At 44.7% G+C, this 18,065-nt stretch overlaps 1 protein-coding gene across 1 annotated transcript in view; it reads left to right on the top strand.

The window, feature by feature from the left end:
- LOC103608784 (SH3 and cysteine-rich domain-containing protein-like) overlaps positions 1 to 17,450 on the top strand; it is a gene marked incomplete at its 3' end in the record, with an annotated part of 62,931 nt that extends 45,481 nt beyond the window's left edge. Inside the window, exon 2 of the mRNA XM_008593182.1 lies at positions 17,174 to 17,450. Within this exon, the coding sequence (XP_008591404.1) occupies positions 17,174 to 17,450 (277 nt within the window). The remainder of the gene's footprint in view (positions 1 to 17,173) is intronic.
- Positions 17,451 to 18,065: the final 615 nt, after the last annotated feature.

Here is an 18,065-nt window from a genome sequence, read left to right as displayed (position 1 = left end):
GGGGGAGAGGGAGGAGGGAGGGAGGTTTCGGTGATGGGACACAATAATCAACTACATTGTATATTGACAAAATAAAAATAATAATAAAATAAATAAATAAATAAATAAATAAAGTGTTTTTTAAAAAAAGAAAGAAGTTGTATAATTTATCAGTGGGCTGCTCTTTCATAGATAGGCAATCCAGAGCCCTGATGAATTGAAAAGTTCAGAATAATACTCCAACACCTAATAGCTAATGTTTAAAATCAGTAGTTTTCCCCCTCATTTGATGTAATCTAAGTCTGGGGCTTTTCTTAACCATCAAGAAGAAGAAGTCTTTGTTGTTCATTTGGCAGAAAAAACTGCACTTACACTTATCTCTAGCTTGATAGATTGTTAAAATCAGGGAAAGCTCCAGGTGAGGCTCTAAACAGAGTTGGAATTCTACTTCCTGCTCTAATTCTCCAAGCAGCCTTTAAAGCTGTTAGCCATTTTTTTAAAAACCATTTACTAAGTTCCTGTAAATCTAACGTGCAGCTTTAGAAGTGTTCCACAGTGGTTTAGAAATGAAAAGTCAAGGATCGTACACATTATTGGAGATACACAAAGTAATCACCATATAAATGGACTTAATCTATTAGCCACTTTTTCAAGACATAAATTAAGTTTTCCTGAGTTAATACACTATAGAATAGCAGAACCAGGCTTTGGGAAAGGCCTCCAAATGTGGACTCAGAAGCTTGGGTTCAACTTCTGACCCCTCCACTGTTTTAATCAAATTATATAATGCATATCAAAATAAATTCTTAAATAGGGATGGTGACACCGGTTTATTAAGAGGGCTGAACTCAGTGGGGTGCCCTCAGCTATCAGCTCTGTTTTCCTCCTGTCACACTCTTCTAACATGGTTGGTTGGAATTCTGTTCATTACCTCTTGACAGCATTTTGGGAAGATCTTATGGCTTTCATTGTTGGTCATAGGGGTCTCATTTTCTGGTATTAAAAGTCCAATCCATCTAAAGCAAACTGTAAGACTGACAGCTAAATCACTGTTCTTCCCCTCATCCTCACCACCAACCTCCTCTATACCCTCATCCATAAACACCCCAAGTAAGGCCTAACCCTTAGGTCAAGAACCTGCACTGGGAAAATGAGCTGTGGCCTGGTCTTTCAGTCTGCTACCACCTTCATCTTCCACTCCACCTTTCTTACTCACTCTCCCACTTCCAAATCCGTAGGGGATTTTACAACCAAGAGCTCCTGGAGGCCTTACTCATGTCCCACTCTGGACACGTGATGAGCAGAGCAGAGCCTTCTTTATGGTCGTATGGCTAATGGGACTGTACAGGGAAGACTGTGAGCCTGTGAAACACCTTGGCCTTCTTTGAAATCCCAATAAGCACCACCTGGCATGACTTCTTGCATGCAAAACCTTTGCTGTTCCTCCTCCAGCCAGTAATACCCAGGTCCCTGCTGCAGTATTCCCCCTGGGCCAGCTTCAGAAATACGAGGGTACACCAAAAAGTGTGTGGAAAAATAGAATAAAAGATAATACAAATCTTTTCTTAAACTTTTTGAAGTACTCTTATATGTGCTGGAGAGCCCTGAGCTATTTATAGGCCTTGTTCTGTCTGCCAAAGATGTCTGCAGCCTGCCTGGCAATACTGTATCTGCTCAAGAATATGTAGCATAGAGAAAATTTTTCTGGAATTCTCTGGGGGACACTGTGGTAAGCAGTTTGTCTGGTAGTTAAGCGTACCTGGGCTTTAGAGTCAATCACACCTGGATTCATTCTTTCAACCAGTAATCACTGAGCACCTACTATGTGCCAAGCTCTGTTGGAGATTCTGAGATACAGAAGTTAATAGAAGAGTGAAAATGCTCTTGTAGTGACTACATTCTAGCTTGGGAAGCAGGTAATCAACAAAGAAATGAGTATATATTGTAAAATCAGAAATCATATGCTTCAGGTTATGATGCACTGAGAGGGATACAGCATCAGTTCTATGATATTTCTGCCAAAAGATGTGGAACCTAAACCAAACTGTGGAGAAACATCAGACAAGCCCACTTTGAGGGACAGTCTACAAGACTATTGTTCTGTATTCTTTAAAAATGAAAATGTCTCAAAAGATAAAGAAAAGCTAAGATGCTTTTCTAAATTAAGTGAGACTAAAAATGAATGAAAACTTACAAGGGTGGGAGGGGGAGAGGGAGGAGGGAGGGAGGTTTCGGTGATGGGACACAATAAATAACTACATTGTATATTGACAAAATAAAAATAATAAAAAAAATTAAAAAAAAGAAACAAAGATGAAAAAGACTAGCAAAAAAAAAAAAATGAATGAAAACTGAAAGCAATGCATAATCCTAGTTTAGATCCTGAAGCATATTTTTAATGGTATGAAAAGTATTACTAGTTCAATTCCCCAAATTTGAGTATGAGCAGCATATTAGATCATAACATTGCATTAATATTTATTTGTCATATTATATTGACACACAAAAAATCTTTGTTCTTGAGAGATACACACTAAAGTATTGAGGGACAAAAGGGGTACTGATGTCTGCAATTTATTCCCTAACAGTTAAGTAATGATAACAATAATAGCGATGACAACAACTATCACAAGAATAACTATATGTCAGAGGGAACAATAAAAAGCAAATATTGCAAAACATTAACAATTGGTGAATCTGGGTGAAGGATATATCAGCATTCGTGGAACTATTCTTACCAATTTTCTGTGGGCTTAGAAGTCTTCAAAATAGGGGCCGGCCCGGTGGCACACTGGATAGTGCGCCGCTTGGGAAGCGCGGTGGCGCTCCCGCCCGAGGGTTCGGATCCCACATACAGACCGGTTCCCGCTCACTGGCTGAGCGAGGCGCGGGAGCAACACCAAGGGTTGCAATCCCGTTGCCGGTCCCCGGTCCGGTACGGGGGCAACACTGAGGGTTGCGATCCATTGCCGGACAAGGAAAAAAGACAAAAGACAAAAAAAAAAAAAAAAAGAAGAAGTCTTCAAAATAAAGAGTTAAAAAAATAAAATAGTAATAAGTGCTCTGAAGAGGGACGGGGGATAAAGGAAGGGGGTTAGGGAGGGTCTCTTGTGAGATGACCTTTGAGTAGAGACCTGGAGGAAGTGAGAAGTGGGAAAACATGAGAAGGAAAGAGCTTTACAGGAAACAACAATAGGAGCAAAGGCCATGACATAGCAATTTCCTGGTGTCTTTGTGGAAGAGCAAAGATACCAGAGGGACTGGAGCAGAGTGAGTGACACAGGAGAATGGGAAGAATGGTCAGAGGCCAGATCATGTAGGGCCTTGTAGGCCATTGAACGGATGTTATATTTTATTGTAATTGTGATGAGAAACTATGGTAAGGTTTTGAGGAGAGCAGTAACATAGTCTGACCTCTTTCTTAAATAATTTCTCTTGACCACTTTGCAGAAAGTAGAGTATAATGGAGCAATAAAATAGAATATGGTTGATATATTTGGGCAGGGAGACCTTAAGAAGGCAGTTGTCCAGGTGAGACAGAATGTCAGATTGGACTGGGATGATGGTGGTGGAGGTGGTGTGAAGTGGGTGGATTCTGCATTTATTTTGAAAGTCTTATTGACTAATAATATATTGGCAATGGACTGGATATGAAGTGCAAGGGAGAAATTGGAATCAAGGATGATTCCAAGGTTTGAAGCCTGATACATGGGATAACATGTTATGCCATTTATTGACTTGGAGTCTTCCTGGTACCCCTCATGGGCAAAAGGCTCAGCAGTTCAGAGGCCTTTCTCTATAAGAATCCAACTGTTCCATTTGACCTGCCAGCATCCCACTATAAACCTGGAGTCCCAGAAAACACATGAGGGGAGGCCAGAGCAGAGACAGATGCTCCCTATGACTGACAAGTCCCACCATGCATACATCCTGGCTTCATCCACCAGCAGGAGGAGGCCTAGGAGTGGCAGAAAACATGTTGGAACCTGCTGAAAGCCTTTGCAGCTCTCTCTGTCCATGAAGGCCAACATACATATGCTAGAAGATGTGCCCTCCCCTTGCATGTCCTTGGGCCATCTCAGGGCTATACTCTCATTTGCCAGGTTGAACACTCTCATCGGTCTTGCCTGACCACCACTGCAGCTCTTCAGTGTGTGTCACCCCATCCTCCCCCTGAGGATATGAGCCTGGAGTTCTTCCTGTGGTCTCAGGCCTCAAGGTCCACAGGAACACTCTCACCTGCTACCTGTGCTCCAGCCCCTCACACTGCAGATTGGCCTGATGCTCTCACATACCCATACTGGTTCTGTGAACCCAGCCCGTTCCTAGAAGATAAGCCTGCAAGAATATGTTAGACAGGGAGAGACTGGAGGCTGGTGAAAAGGGTCAGAGTGGTTTGGAGATGAGAGAGGAATACACAAGACATTGTCAAGGGTGAGAAGATCGGCCTTGGTTACTGGCAGGAAATGAGGTTCAAGATGAGAGAAGGGAAGACTCAAAGAGTCTTCTAGGCCAGAACATTGTTCTAAGCCTAAATACTGAAAGGATGATTTTTCGGTCATTTTCTCCCCACTCAATATGGGAAGTTCAAACATGTAAGGCAAGCAATCCATTCATTCACAGTCACTCAACATAAAATGCCTACATGTCCAAAACCTACACTTACCAGCGTGTCACAGATGCAAAGATGAAAGGACAGTCCTTGATTTCAGTGCATAAAACAAGAAGATGCAGCCTGCCGTGGTGATGCACTAGTGCATGTTATGGTAGGCTGATGATAAGGCACCTGGAAGTGTAGAATACTGAGCTCTGTGAGAAGTCAGGGAAAGCTCTGGGCAGGGCATGGGAAGTGAGACTGGAGCTGAGACTTAGATGATGAGCAGCAGGTCTCCAGGAACACACATGAGGAAAGACACTCTGGGCAGTGCAGCATGGACCACACAATCAGCCCAGGCTTCCAACCCTCATTACCCAGTGGAACATACACGGGGCGTATCTGCTACATGCAACATCAGAAACACTACAGAAATGTCTTAGTGAGGCTCTTTCTGATAGGAACTGATAGCTCTAGGGGCACAGTATTTCACCCTAACAAGTTTGCTGGAACTGCCATAACAAAATACCACAGACTGCCTGGCTTAAACAAAAGAGATTTATTTTCTCACAGTTCAGGAAGCTGGAAGTCCAAGATCAAGGTGTTAGTTTCTTCTGAGGCCCCCCTCCTAGCCTTGCAGATGGCCACCTTCTTGCTGTGTCTTCATGTCCTCTTTCCTTTGTGTATCTTTTGTGTCCAAATTTCCTCTTCTTAAAGAACACCAGTCATATTGGTTTAAGACACATCCTAATGGCCTCATTTTAATTTAATTACCTCTATAAAAGCCCTGTCTCCAAATACGGTCACATTCTGAGATAGTGGAGGTTAAGGCTTTTACATAAGAATTGGGGTGGGGGGCAGGGGGGACACAATTCAGCCTGTAACAAGTACCTACTATTTGCAAGGCACTATGGGAGGCATTACCTAATAAATGAAGCCTAGCATAGTGCTTAAGTGTAAATACTTTTGTTCTGTTGTCCACCATCGTCAGTAGAACCATTTGATGTATGAATCAGAATGTCGAAGGGTTCCTACTCTAACCTTCTCATTTGCCCTTGAAATAGTTTTCCACCTTTTAGACAGCCATCGTTTTTTCCCTTTTCTTTGTTTTTCATTGGTGTTCCTAGGGCCCAGCACTGTCCTTGCTCTTGGGAAGCAAAAACAATGTGGTCCCTGGAACTGTATTCCTCCTCCCCACTGTCACACAGCAACAGCAGCAGCAGCACACAAAGCAGAGAGGGGACTGGCCACTGCCGCACCCTCTGGGGTTTAGTGGCCACAGCTTCAGGCAGCCTGGCGATTCAGAACCAGCACTCTCAGTTCCAGCCTCTAAGCCACCTGGGAGGCAGGGCCTCTCTCTGAGAGGATTCCAGGGCTGAGGAGTGTGCCCTAAAGCTTGCCTTATACCCCATTATAATCCAGGTGCTAACTCCCTTCGCCTTCCTCTCCGTCCTGCCTGAAGAGGAGCCCTCTTACCCAAAGCATTAGTGAGCAGTGTAGCCTGCACTGAAGATTTTGAAAAGAAAAAAGGTGAGAGGCTTACAGTGCACACCCCATTCAGTAGTTCTTACTCAAAAATCCCTTTCTCTACACTACCCCTAAATTTGTTCCTCTGACCTTTCCCACACCCCTCCCTCAGGGCAGGCCCCCACCTCTTCCACAGCTCGGTGGCTCCCTAAACCTTCTCACTCACCTCAGTATTCAGCAGAGCAAAGCACTCTGATTGGTCCTTGAGGTACCATCTTCCCTTGCCACATGGCTTCTCAAAGTATATCTTCTGAGCACACAAAGTTCTTCCCCGAGGGGATTCTTTGAACCAGCTCTGAAGGTGACACAGTTGCCCTGTGTGGTGACAGTGGTATCCACATACAGGAGAAAGGATGAAAGCAGTGCTCCTCAACCCCCCAACCAGATGCGGCAGAGGGGTGGTGGGGTCCCACATGTCAGAGATATGGAGTGGCTCTTGAGTGCCAGGCATTTTTCCAGGGACGTTAGATGCTTTATCTTATTTACTTCTTACAACAAACGTGCTGGGAAAGTGTTATTACCCCCATTTTATAGATGGGGAAGTTGGGACTCAGGGCAGTTAAATAACTGCCATGCTCATGGTGCTGGAGACCAGCAGAGCTGGAAAGGGCAGGGAAGTCAGTCTGACCCCAAAGCCTTGAGCTTTCCACTGTGTCTCATCCTGTGCCTCATCCTCGAGTATGAAGGGCTCCCTTGTCCCTGCACAGAAGACAATCCTTAAACTTTTCCCCCATCAAGCATCTCATCTTCTGCAGACCTTGGGCATGTCACTTTACGTCTTTCTGTCCCATTTTCCTTATCTGTAAAATGGGGATGGTGTTTTCCCTGCTGTGCTCACAGGGCTGTTTCATGAAAATGTATTGTTAAAAGAAAAAACTTTAGGTAAATTAAATTTAACAGTTTAATTGAGCAAAGAATGATTTGAGAATCAGGCAGCCCCCAGAACCGGAATAGGTTCAGAGAGACTCCAGGGCTGCCACATGGTCAGATAACATTTATGGAAAGAAAAACGCAGTGATGTACAGAAAATGGAAGTGAGGAACAGAAGCAGCTGGATTGGTAACAGCTGGGTATTTGCCTTACTTGAGCCTGGTTTGAACATTTGCTGCCTGTGGTTGACTGAGACTTGGTTACTTGTTAAGGAGTAGGTTACAGTCCATTTGCACACTAAGTTAGGTTATAGTTCACTACACCCGGAGAAACTTTTAGGCCAAACTTAATTTAACAGTATATTAAATCGAAAAATGTGTGTATGTGTGTGTTGTTTCAGCCAACAAGTGAGATTTTATCATCTTGACATTTGCTATTGAACAGGATTTGACCAATATCACCCCTCAGGGCATAAATAATATAGTTAAGGACTGCTTTCATGACAAGACAAAAAAATCCCACAACATCTAGGCTTTGGAAAGGAAAATGATGGTGTCTGAGAAAATTAGCGTTCTTGAATTTCTCTAGTGAAGAGGAATCTGCAAGAGGTTGCTAGGACCTCCATGGTACTATGTTCTTTCTGTTCCAGCAACTGTGAACTTGAACTTGGGAGCTACACAGAAACTTTGAGAAAATATGGCAGCCAGCCTCAGGGCACAGAGGGAGCAGCTTGCCAGTTCCTCCTTCCTAGTGTGTCTCCCTAATGTCACTCTCTGCTCTAATGTACCCTAACTCAGCTTGATCCTCTTTGTGAACCGCTTTTATCACACTAACTTCTAGGGAATCTGCAGTGGATCGCTGTGGATTATCACCCTGTTTATATTCGTTCTATCTGGCTGCCATTATTACCTGGCATACCCCCTCCCACTTACACCCATATGCACTCCCTTAATCGCTACTATTTCCCACTCTCATCAACACACACAGTACCAGACAGAACAGGCTTTTCATTAGAGGTATACTGGGCAACTGTGTTTGCAGCCCTACTGTAAGCACTGCCCTTTGGGGACCCCAGAACGCTGGCTCTTGGGAGATTCATTTCTGACTCCAAATCTAAATCTCCGGTCTGGCTGTATCTCTTCCAATTTGTTCAGGTAGCCCATCAGTCTGTCAGTCAGTCATTTAATAAATGTTTCTAGAGATTAAGAGCTTGGGCTCTGAAATCAAACTGCTGCTAAGTTCTAATCCCATCTTTACCACAGTTGCTGGGTATATTTGGGCACATTACTTCTTCCTGCCATCATCTCCTTATCCATAAAATAGACATAGTAATAGTACCTATCTCATAGGGTTAGCATAAAGATCAAAAGATAACCCATGTAAAACCCTCAGGATGGAGTCTGTGTATAGTAAGAGTTCAATAATTATTTGCTAATACAATTAATATCAGTGCTATGTGCCAGGCACTGTGCTACATGTTGGAAGTAGCCCCATGGTTTGGAGGACAGCCCAAGAGCAGAAGGTGAGAAAGACAGTGACATCCCCATGCTGCACACTGGGGGTCACACAGGACAGAGTGCCCAGAGCCATGTGTAGGAAGGCCCAGGCAAGACTCCAGAGAACAGTTAAGCAGTCATGGAGAACCAGGCATGTTCCAGATACATTGAGTGAGACACAGACCTTCCAAGCAGAACAAAGGCACTGAAGGTTTGCACATCACTGAAAACCTGGGGCAGCTCTTAGTGTGTCTGTGCCTGGGGTGGAAGAGAGGTGACTAGAAAGAATGCTGGACAGGTGGATGGCTCCTGTCTTGCAGGAAGGGTCTTGTATCCCACAGTAAGGAGCCTGGATGTAACCTAGAAGCAAGGGCGACCATAGCAGCACTTCAACAGTTGAATTATATGTTTTAGAGTTGATTCTTGCATCCTTCGAGGTTTGAAAAAAATGCCTCTGACTATATCAGTCCCCATTGATAGCTCCGTTTTCTGACATATTAGAGTAGGCAGCAATCAAATCACTCTACTTATCTTGATAATATAAGTATAGGGTCTTGTGTCACCCTCAGATAGTTTTAATCATTGCTACTTGTTTCAAGAATTAGATCTTATACTTCCTGAAAGTAGAGACTGTTCCAAGTCTTTTGAATTCCCTCACTATGTCCGAATTGTCAGAGCTGGAAAGGGACTTTGCAGCTACTGAGCTCATCCTCTCCAGGAACCAATGGAACCCAAACAAAGGCGCTTGAGGGACTTGCCCAAGCCCACGCAACTCATTGGTGGCAGAACGTGCAATCAATCACATTCAGTGACTGCTGCCTTACTTATGTATTCATTAATAACCAGCTTTTGCAGCCAGCTGTGACAGAGCCAGGTAGATGTAAGAAGAATATTTCTGACTTTGAAGTCATCATCCAAACTAAGGCAAATCAGACCTGGAATGTATTGAGCTTGCCATAAAATAAATCAGGCTATAGGTGGGTGAAAATGTTGGTGACCAAGTTAGTCCCCACCATAGGCACTATGTTTCTCAAGACCCCCAGTGCTCTTTCTGCCCACTGAGCCACAGGAAAAATGTTAGGGCTAAGTGTAGGAAGCACTCTGACAAACCACAGCATCAGCCAAGCCTGGAACAGGTGAAGAGAATCTGCATGGCTGATGGAATGTGAAGGGAGCTGGGTTTTGGAGTCAGTGCACCAGGGCTGTTATGCCACTGCATGACAAATAACTTATTTTCTCGATTATTTGATGTCACCAATTTGTTTAATAATACCTTTTCAGGCAAAAGAAAGAAAATAATGAGCATTTCAATTGAAGACATCTCTGTATTAGAAAAGTCAAAATGTAAAAAAGAAAAAATGTTCACTTTCAAATCAAAGATGTAGATCACATGTGAGCATCAAGGATGAGACACTTGCTTGTGGAAGGTTCTTTGATGGCCTCATTTCAATTCAGAAGTAAAAGCCAGTGCATTATCGGTGCAGTCTTAAATAGCCAAGGAGATGTCTACACAGATATGACTGACTTTATGGTTGAATGTTAACAAGCAGGAAATTGAGCTGACGTGGTGACTGTGCTTCCTGATCTACTGCCTGTTTGGGCACCAGAACCACCCCTTTCCTGAGTAGTGCAGACTTCAGATCCTGGCTGAAATGATCGAACGCACACTGGCTAATTAACTTGATGTGCCGCTGCAGAGCAGACTGGTAAATCAATATGCCTGCCATTACAGTCACCTTCAGGCTGCAATTCTCTGTGTTCCATTGCTCTCATGATGCCCGAGTTCATTGCCATAGAAGTATTGCTCAGCGTGGCAACCACATGGATTATCGCTAAAAATTCTAGCTGCAAGAGGAAGATAAAACACACTAAGCAGAGGAATTTTACTAAGAGGAGTTCAGGGGTGGGATACCTTCTCTTGAAAGTCCATTTGGCTTAAGGGGCTTTGGGGCCAGAACTGTATATGTGGATCTTCATTCTGCAACTTCCTAGCCACTTCACATTGGGTAAACTGCCAAGTTTCTGTTTCCCCATCTGAAAAATGAGGTAATAACCTGAATCAAACCTGTGCTGCCCTACCATCCTGCCACTATCCATTCACTCTCCCTATCTCTGAAACAGCTATTCCACATCTTCTCTCTCTTCTCTTCCAGCTTCCAACATATCTCCTCCCTCCATCTCCCATTTCTTCTCAGGAGATAGCCTTGTTTCTGTGTCACTGAGAAAATAGAAGCCATCAAAAGAAAACATCCACATCCAACCAGCACCAGATCTACCAGCTAGTCTGCATGTCTCTCCTTAAGGATAAACTACCTCATTCCAATCTAAAGACAGCACTTCCTCTGTGCACATCATCCCACCTACTCTCATCTACTCACGGACATCCCCCCACATTCTCCACTGTCTCTTATGCATCAGCAGATTGAAAGCATGCTGAAATAGTCTCCCATATTTAAACAAAACATAACAAGAAACCTCCTGGATGCTACACCCCCATCCAGCTACTTCCTCTTTTCACTAATCCCCTTTATAGCAAAACTGCTCAAACTGTCCATGCTCACTGCCTCCACACACTTCCCCTCCAGCCTTCCTTTATTGCAATGTCGTCAGTTAGGTTTTCATACTCACCACCTCACTGAAACTGCTACCGTTAAGGTCCCCCAAAGATAATCCCTTTGCCAAATGCAGTGGCCAATCCCTAAACCTCCCATTACTTGACATTACTATATAAGATTCATTTGATGCTTTTGGCTATTCTCTCTCTCTGAATCATTTTCTTCTCTTAGCTTCTAAGTCACCCCTCTGTTTGGATCTCCTTCCCCACAGGCCTCCCCTTCTCAAGTTCCTTTGCTTGTCCTTACTGATCTTCTTGTCCTGTAAATATTGGAGTAGTCCAGGTCTCTGTCCTCAGATCACTTCTCTTCAAGGTCTGCACTCATTCCCTCCATAGTGATCTCATGTAATCTCATGGCTTTAAATACCGTCTACATGCTAATGACTCCCAAATCATTACTCCAGCCTGGACCTCACCTCTGAATCCCAGAATCATATATCCAACTGCCTACTTGGTAGCTCAATTTGAATTCCAAATAAGCATGTCAGACAACATAGCCAAAACTCAACTTTTGGTTCCTACCTGCTGTAGTTTGAATGATCCCTCCAAAGCTCATGTTGAAATTTAGTCCCTATTATAACACTATTAAGAGGATGAGAAACCCAACCATGGTATTTGCAAAGGTGGGGCCTTTAAGAGTCAATTGGATTAATCAATTCATGGATTAGTGGGTTATCAGGAGAGCAGACTGGTGGCTTTATAAGGAGAAGAAGAGATTGCATTTAGAAGCTCTTACCCCCTCGCCATGTAATGTCTGCTGCCACAGGACTCTGCGGAGAGCCTCTGTCAAGAAGAAGGCCCTCACCAGATGCATCCCCTCAACCTTGAGTTTCCCAACACCAAAACTGTAATAAACAAACCTATTTTCTCTATAAATTACCCAGTTTTCAGTATTCTGTTACAAGCATTAGAAAGTGGACTGATACACTACCCCACGCCCTGTGCCACTTAGTTCTTCTCCAGTGCTCTCACCCTCAGTAGATGGCACCTCCATTCACTCAGTTGCTCCAGCCAAAAACCTTGAAACCATTCATATTCCACATCCCATCCCTTAACAAACCCAATCGGTTCTACCTTCAGCATGTTCCTCAAATTCAGCCACGTCTTACCATAATGATACTAAGCCAAGCCAAAATTGCTACTCATCGGGATTATTGAAGAATCTCCCAACTGGTCTCCTGCTTCCATCTTGCCCTCCTTATCTGTTTTCCATGCCACTGAATAAAAATCAGACCCTGTCACTTTCCTGCTGAAAACTATCACCCTTAAGATAAGACCTTGCCATGCCCTGCAGGGCCCAGCTTAGAGGTGCTCGTGGCATCTCTGCCCTTTCCCTCCCTTTTGTTCTCATCCAGACACAGGACCTCCTGGTGGCTCTCAGATACACTGGCCATGCTCTCTTGGCAGGGCCTTTCCATCCCACTCCCCTGCATGCTCTTTTCCAGCATAGCTCACGCACTCCCAACTTCCTTCCTGTTTCTGCTCCATGTCACCTGTCAGAGACACCTTCCTTATCACTTTCCAAGGCCTGGTCTGTTTTTATTTTCCTTTGCAGCCCCAATCCCTACCCAAATGTATATTATATACCTCTTCAATTATTTATTTTCTGTCTCCACCCACTAGACCTTAAAACCTTAAGGGGAAGTACTTTATCCTTTTTCACCTCCATATCCCCGAAACCAAGGATTATGCTTGGCTTCCATAGCAGTACCCCAATAAATACTTATTGAATGAATTGTTTAATGAAGGAATGATCCCCTACTCATAAGGTTGCTGGGATGGTTCCATGAAGTGAAGTATATAGAGTAGTTTCTAGCACGTGGTAAGGCATTCAAGAATATTGTTCCTTTTATCATCATTATTATAAATAACATGGAGCTGGGCTGTGGCAGTGGTGCATGAAACTAATCATTTTGTGACATCTGTGATTATCAGGATTTGCTTCTATTTCTGCACTTCATATGTTCCCATCTGGCCTCTTCTCTCTTAGGGATAATTGGAGAAAGCATGTTTCTTTAAGCTCACATCTAGGACTTTGTATTTGTAGGTATTTCTTGTAGGTATTTCTCTTAAGCTATCCACTTGAATAAGAAATGAAAAATTGGCTTTTAAGTCAAATTCATCTCTAGAGGCAAGCAGGCTCTGCCAGCCTGAAACAATTTCCCGCCACATCCCACAGGGCAAGGAAAATGCTGCAGGTTTCCTGGCGTCATACCTAAACATCATATGTAAACCTCCAGGGAACACAGAACACCATGTATGACAGGGGTTTGAAAGGAGAAGTAAAGTACATGAGTCCTGTGGGAGACAAGACTGGGTATGTGTAGGCATCACCCCAGCACCTTCCTGTCCTGGAAGCCAGAGTCCATGCCGTGATGTCTGATGCTCCCCTTTGATAAATAGGGCACACTTCTTTATTATTTTTTTAAATTGAAATATAAAAAAATAAAAGAAATAGCTCCCCATAAAGATTTGTTTTCCCACTCCACACCTTTGCCCACCCTCACCCACTGCCAGAAGTAGTTGCATTCCCCTGAGGATGAGGGGTGACTCTGCTCCATGCCCCATCCATCCCCTGAAGACTCCTCTGCTGTCCCCTGCCCTCCCCACCCCCCACCTTGGCAGTGGAAAAAGCACGGGGCTGGGAGGAAGGCAGATTTAATTTTGGAACCCGGTCTTGATTCACATTAGCTGTGTGACCTTAGGCAAGTTACTCAACCTCTTTCAAGCTCTGTTTCTCCAGAGGTAAAATGACTTCTTCTCTGAATGGTTGGGAGGATTTAAGAGGGATCACCTGGTGAAGCACCTAGCCCAGCTCCATCCTCCCAGCTCCCCACCCCCCACCCCCCATCTTGCCCCTCATCATCCTACATCTATTTACATCATGTAGAGTTATCAGAGAGCTCTCCCGTACATTATCCTCTGTGACCCTCACACGGTGCCCTGATATAATCAGGGTGGATGTCATTATTCTATTTTTGAGACATGAGTAGCCAGTTTATTGAACCATCTGAACTCAGTGGGGAGGAAAGAGGAAATGATTTTATTTTGTCTATGTGAGGGTATTGGCTTTGATAAACATTCTCCATGGGTTGCACATCCCATAGCAAAATCTTGCTTAGATTTTGAATCATGCGTAGATTTAAGATTCCTTAACTACCTGGTTACTTCAACATATTAAAAGCTGTGTAAAATAAAACCTCAGTCTCACCTGCTATTTCAGTCTCCCTTCCTCCAGCACTAGTCCAGTTTGTAGTCTGAAGCACTGGAAGTCAGGGGTCTGTTCTGCTCCTTTGCTGTCTCTAGGTCCTCCCCTGGGTGGAGCTCAGTCTCAATGAAGAGTTGTTTCATAGTTCCTCTCACTGACCTGTTTCAGAGGTGGAGGGTCCTCTTCAATATAAATGCCATGTGCCCAAGGACATATGGGCCACGCCCCTGTATCAGTCAGGATATGCTCCATTGTGCTACAGTAACACACGACTCCAACATTCCTCAGGGCACCTCCTTCCTTCTCTTCCTTTGGCAGCTGTAGCTCCTGTGGTAGGTTTGAGCTGTAGGACCAAGGGAAAGAGACAAGTCTTAGCTGGCCCACTGTTTGTGACCTTTCCATGCAGGTTGTTGCTGTTTCTCTGGCCAGCCCTCTCTGGCTGATGATGCCCCTTTGCCAGCCCTAGTGGGGCAGCTCGAGAGGGCCCTGCAGGACCTCCCTGCTGTACAGCTCCCTGAACTGGAGAGATGGCTTCACAGGACCACGTCCAACTTTGGATGAGCAAAGAAGTGCAGTTCTACCACCTGCCAGGAGGGTGGGGAGAGCAGCGTTGTATCGGTTCTCTATTGCTGTTGTAAAATTAAGCTTAGCTTAAACGTTTCTCTGATCATAGTGAACTGTAACCTAACTTGATGTATAAACAGACTGGAACCAACTCTTGTAACAAGTAGCTAAGTCTTAGTCAACCACAGGCAGCTAACGATTCAAACCAGGTTCAAATAAGGCAATCGCCTGGCTATAACCAATCCAGCTGCTTCTGTACCTCACTTCAGTTTTCTGTACATCACTTTCCTTTCTCTGTCCATAAATCCTATCCAATCATGTGGCAGCCCGGGAGTCTCTCTGAACCTATTCTCGTTCTGGGGGCTCACCAATTCCTGAATTGTTCTTTGCTCTAGGGGCTGCCCAATTCCTGAAATGTTCTCTAAACTCTGTTAAATTTAATTTGTCTAAAGTTTTTCTTTGACACTGTGTACACACGATAGGGACACACTAATGGCTTAAAATGTTGGTGAGTGTGTGGGTTGATGATTTGAGCGGGATTCATCCAGACTCCCTTAAAGGGAAGGACAGCAGGGTGGCTCTGCTTCTGGGCTCTCCCTGGAGTGTTGGGGGATTGACTGGACCGTGTGTTTTTCATAATCTTTCAGGCTACCTTGGGTTTATCATATGGCAGTCTGGCAGGGTTCCAAAGGGAGGGCAGACACATGCAAGGATTCTTGAGGTCTGACATTGAAACTGGCTTAAAATTGTTTCTGCTACCTTCTATTAGTCAAATTTCCAAAACCTTCAGGATTCAAGGAGTGGAAAATAGGCTCCTCTTTTGATGGGAGGAGCTGCAAAGTCACATTGCAAAGCAGCATGCAGAAGGGGAAGGGAGAGAATTGTGGCCTTTTTCAGTCTACTCCAAGCACTCATGACCATCTTCCTGGTCTTTTGAGGTAGAAGTTGGGGCCTTGAGACAGGGGTGGCTGGGCTTGGCAAGTCCACTTCAGCTTGTCTCACACATTGTGTAGGGAAGTCTGACCACACCTGATGGAGGTTTTTATTAGAACAGAGTACTGAGCACCTTTTTGTTTGCAGCTTTGGGCCAGAGATGTTAATTTCAGCCAACAGGAAGAACTCCCATGGATATTCAATTACAGAAGGAAACCACCTTAAAGGCAAAGTGACCTGTTGCAGGTCATGCAGCTAGTGAATGGTTCCTTTCTTTTAACCAGGCAGAGGGAAGAGTATGCATTAAGGGCTGGTTGTAAAAATGCATAGTGAATATGAGACTTTTAAAAGGCCACTGTGGCTGGAATGGACAGAGCAAGGTGGAAAGTGGCACAAGCTGTCATCAGGGTCCAGAATCTGCCAGGTCTGGATCCCATGACAAGTAGCTTTTCCTTAAATCTAAGAACAAGGGAAAATTCTTGAAGGGTTCCAAACAAGAAGCTTGCATGCTGGCATCTGTGTTTCTAAAAGATCCCTCTAGCTTCAATGAGAAGACTGAATGAGAGGTTCAGACTAGACTCAAACCCAGACCTTTCAGAAGCTAGAGCTTTTCCAAACCCATTTGGGTGCTTCTTCGTAAGTCCCAAGAGCAGAGGAGAAATGGTGTATTTTGCTGTGGCCCAAAACAAGAGGCAGGGTAGAGGAAGAGCAGAGAAATTCGGACAGATAATTCAACACTATGTCTCTCCCCGCACCGCTGACACATGCACACAGACACACACACATACACACACACACGAGGTGAATTATCCACATGCTTCAGACCCAAGCAAACTTGAGAGTTTCTGGTTTGTGTTCTGTGCATAGTTTAGCCAGATTGATTTCAAGTCAGACAATGGCCTTTCCTGCTTTGCTGTGTGCAGAGACAAGTGGCCGCTAAGTGATCACAAGAGAGAAAGGCCAGCATTACACACACAGCCTTTGAGCCCGTGAGTTGGTGTACTTAATATTTACAAGTCGGTATACTTAATATTTCCAGTGATTCAAATTCAAAAAGGAAATGGTGTCAACAACCCAATGTCGTGGGACATTTTGACAGAGTGTGTATGGGACCTTAAGGAGGCAGGGGAGGAGGAACAGGGCAGAAGCAAAATCCAATGGGACCTCTTCCTGCTAGTCTGGCTTGGCAGCAGTTGGGGGGGCGGTGTGTTGCTGAAGTCCCTCTTCACTAGGCTGACATCACTCCACCCACACAGGGACATATGTGAGCCTCGTCAGGGGCAGAGGGTGTCTGTGAGAACTGTGCAGTGCATGGAGCTGACCTCACCCCCACAGCATGAATCTGCATGATCGATCGTAAGAGAGACTGTTCTGTCATTGCATTGCAGCTCCAGAAACTAAAACGATCACTTTCTTTCAAGACCAAGAGTTTACGGAGCAAAAGTGCTGACAACTTCTTCCAGCGAACCAACAGCGAGGCGAAGCTGCAGGCAGACATGCTGGCCGAGGTCAGCCCCAGCTCCAGCCCACTCCCTGCTCCCGGAAGCCTGACATCCACACCCACCAGGGCTGGCCTGCCCCCAGGCAGCGGCAAGGCCCATGCCTTCCAGGAACACATCTTCAAGAAGCCCACTTTCTGCGATGTCTGCAATCACATGATAGTGGGTAAGGCCTTCCCCCCACCCCTTCCTGCAGATCCTAGCACCCTCTGGAAAGCTGAATGAGAGTGGTGTACCACAGGTCCAAGTCCCCATGGATGGACTCTGAGCTTCAGAGGTTTACATGGAGGAGGATTGTTCAGGAGTACTATGGGGCACGATTTGTAAAAAGGTAAGAGAAGCAGGTCTGGGCAGAGGGAGAAGGTGGGTTGTGACACAGTTGTAAGCAAGACTTCAGCTGCTCCCCCAGGGAGCACTAGAGCCCTTTAGAGTTATCTTGCATGGAGGCGAGATGTCAAGGTCTTTGTACACCAGCCTGTCGTTGCATATGGACACCAAGTGAGACTCGGGATGTTTGTTGCTTCCAAAGAGGCCAATGTCTATCATCACTGAACTTACATACTAGTGATTTCCAACATGTCCAGGAAGGCAGGATGTTCTGCAATTCCCTTTACCTTTTGCCTAGGCCAACTTAAGGGGTGGGATATTCAAAATGGAGAGCAACCTCAGCCCCTCTTATGACCATACACACAAGGCCTGTCCTCATTTTCAGAAAACAGTTATCTGTTCACACTCTCATTTTCTAGTCACTGCTATGTATATTTTTCCTTCAAACGGCCAC

The sequence above is a fragment of the Galeopterus variegatus genome, unplaced genomic scaffold (assembly GCF_000696425.1).
Source record: "Galeopterus variegatus unplaced genomic scaffold, G_variegatus-3.0.2 Scaffold8849, whole genome shotgun sequence".
Taxonomy (NCBI): Eukaryota; Metazoa; Chordata; class Mammalia; order Dermoptera; family Cynocephalidae; genus Galeopterus; species Galeopterus variegatus.
The sequence above is the reverse complement of the archived record's forward strand: the minus strand, read 5'-3'. Positions and strand labels throughout refer to the sequence as shown.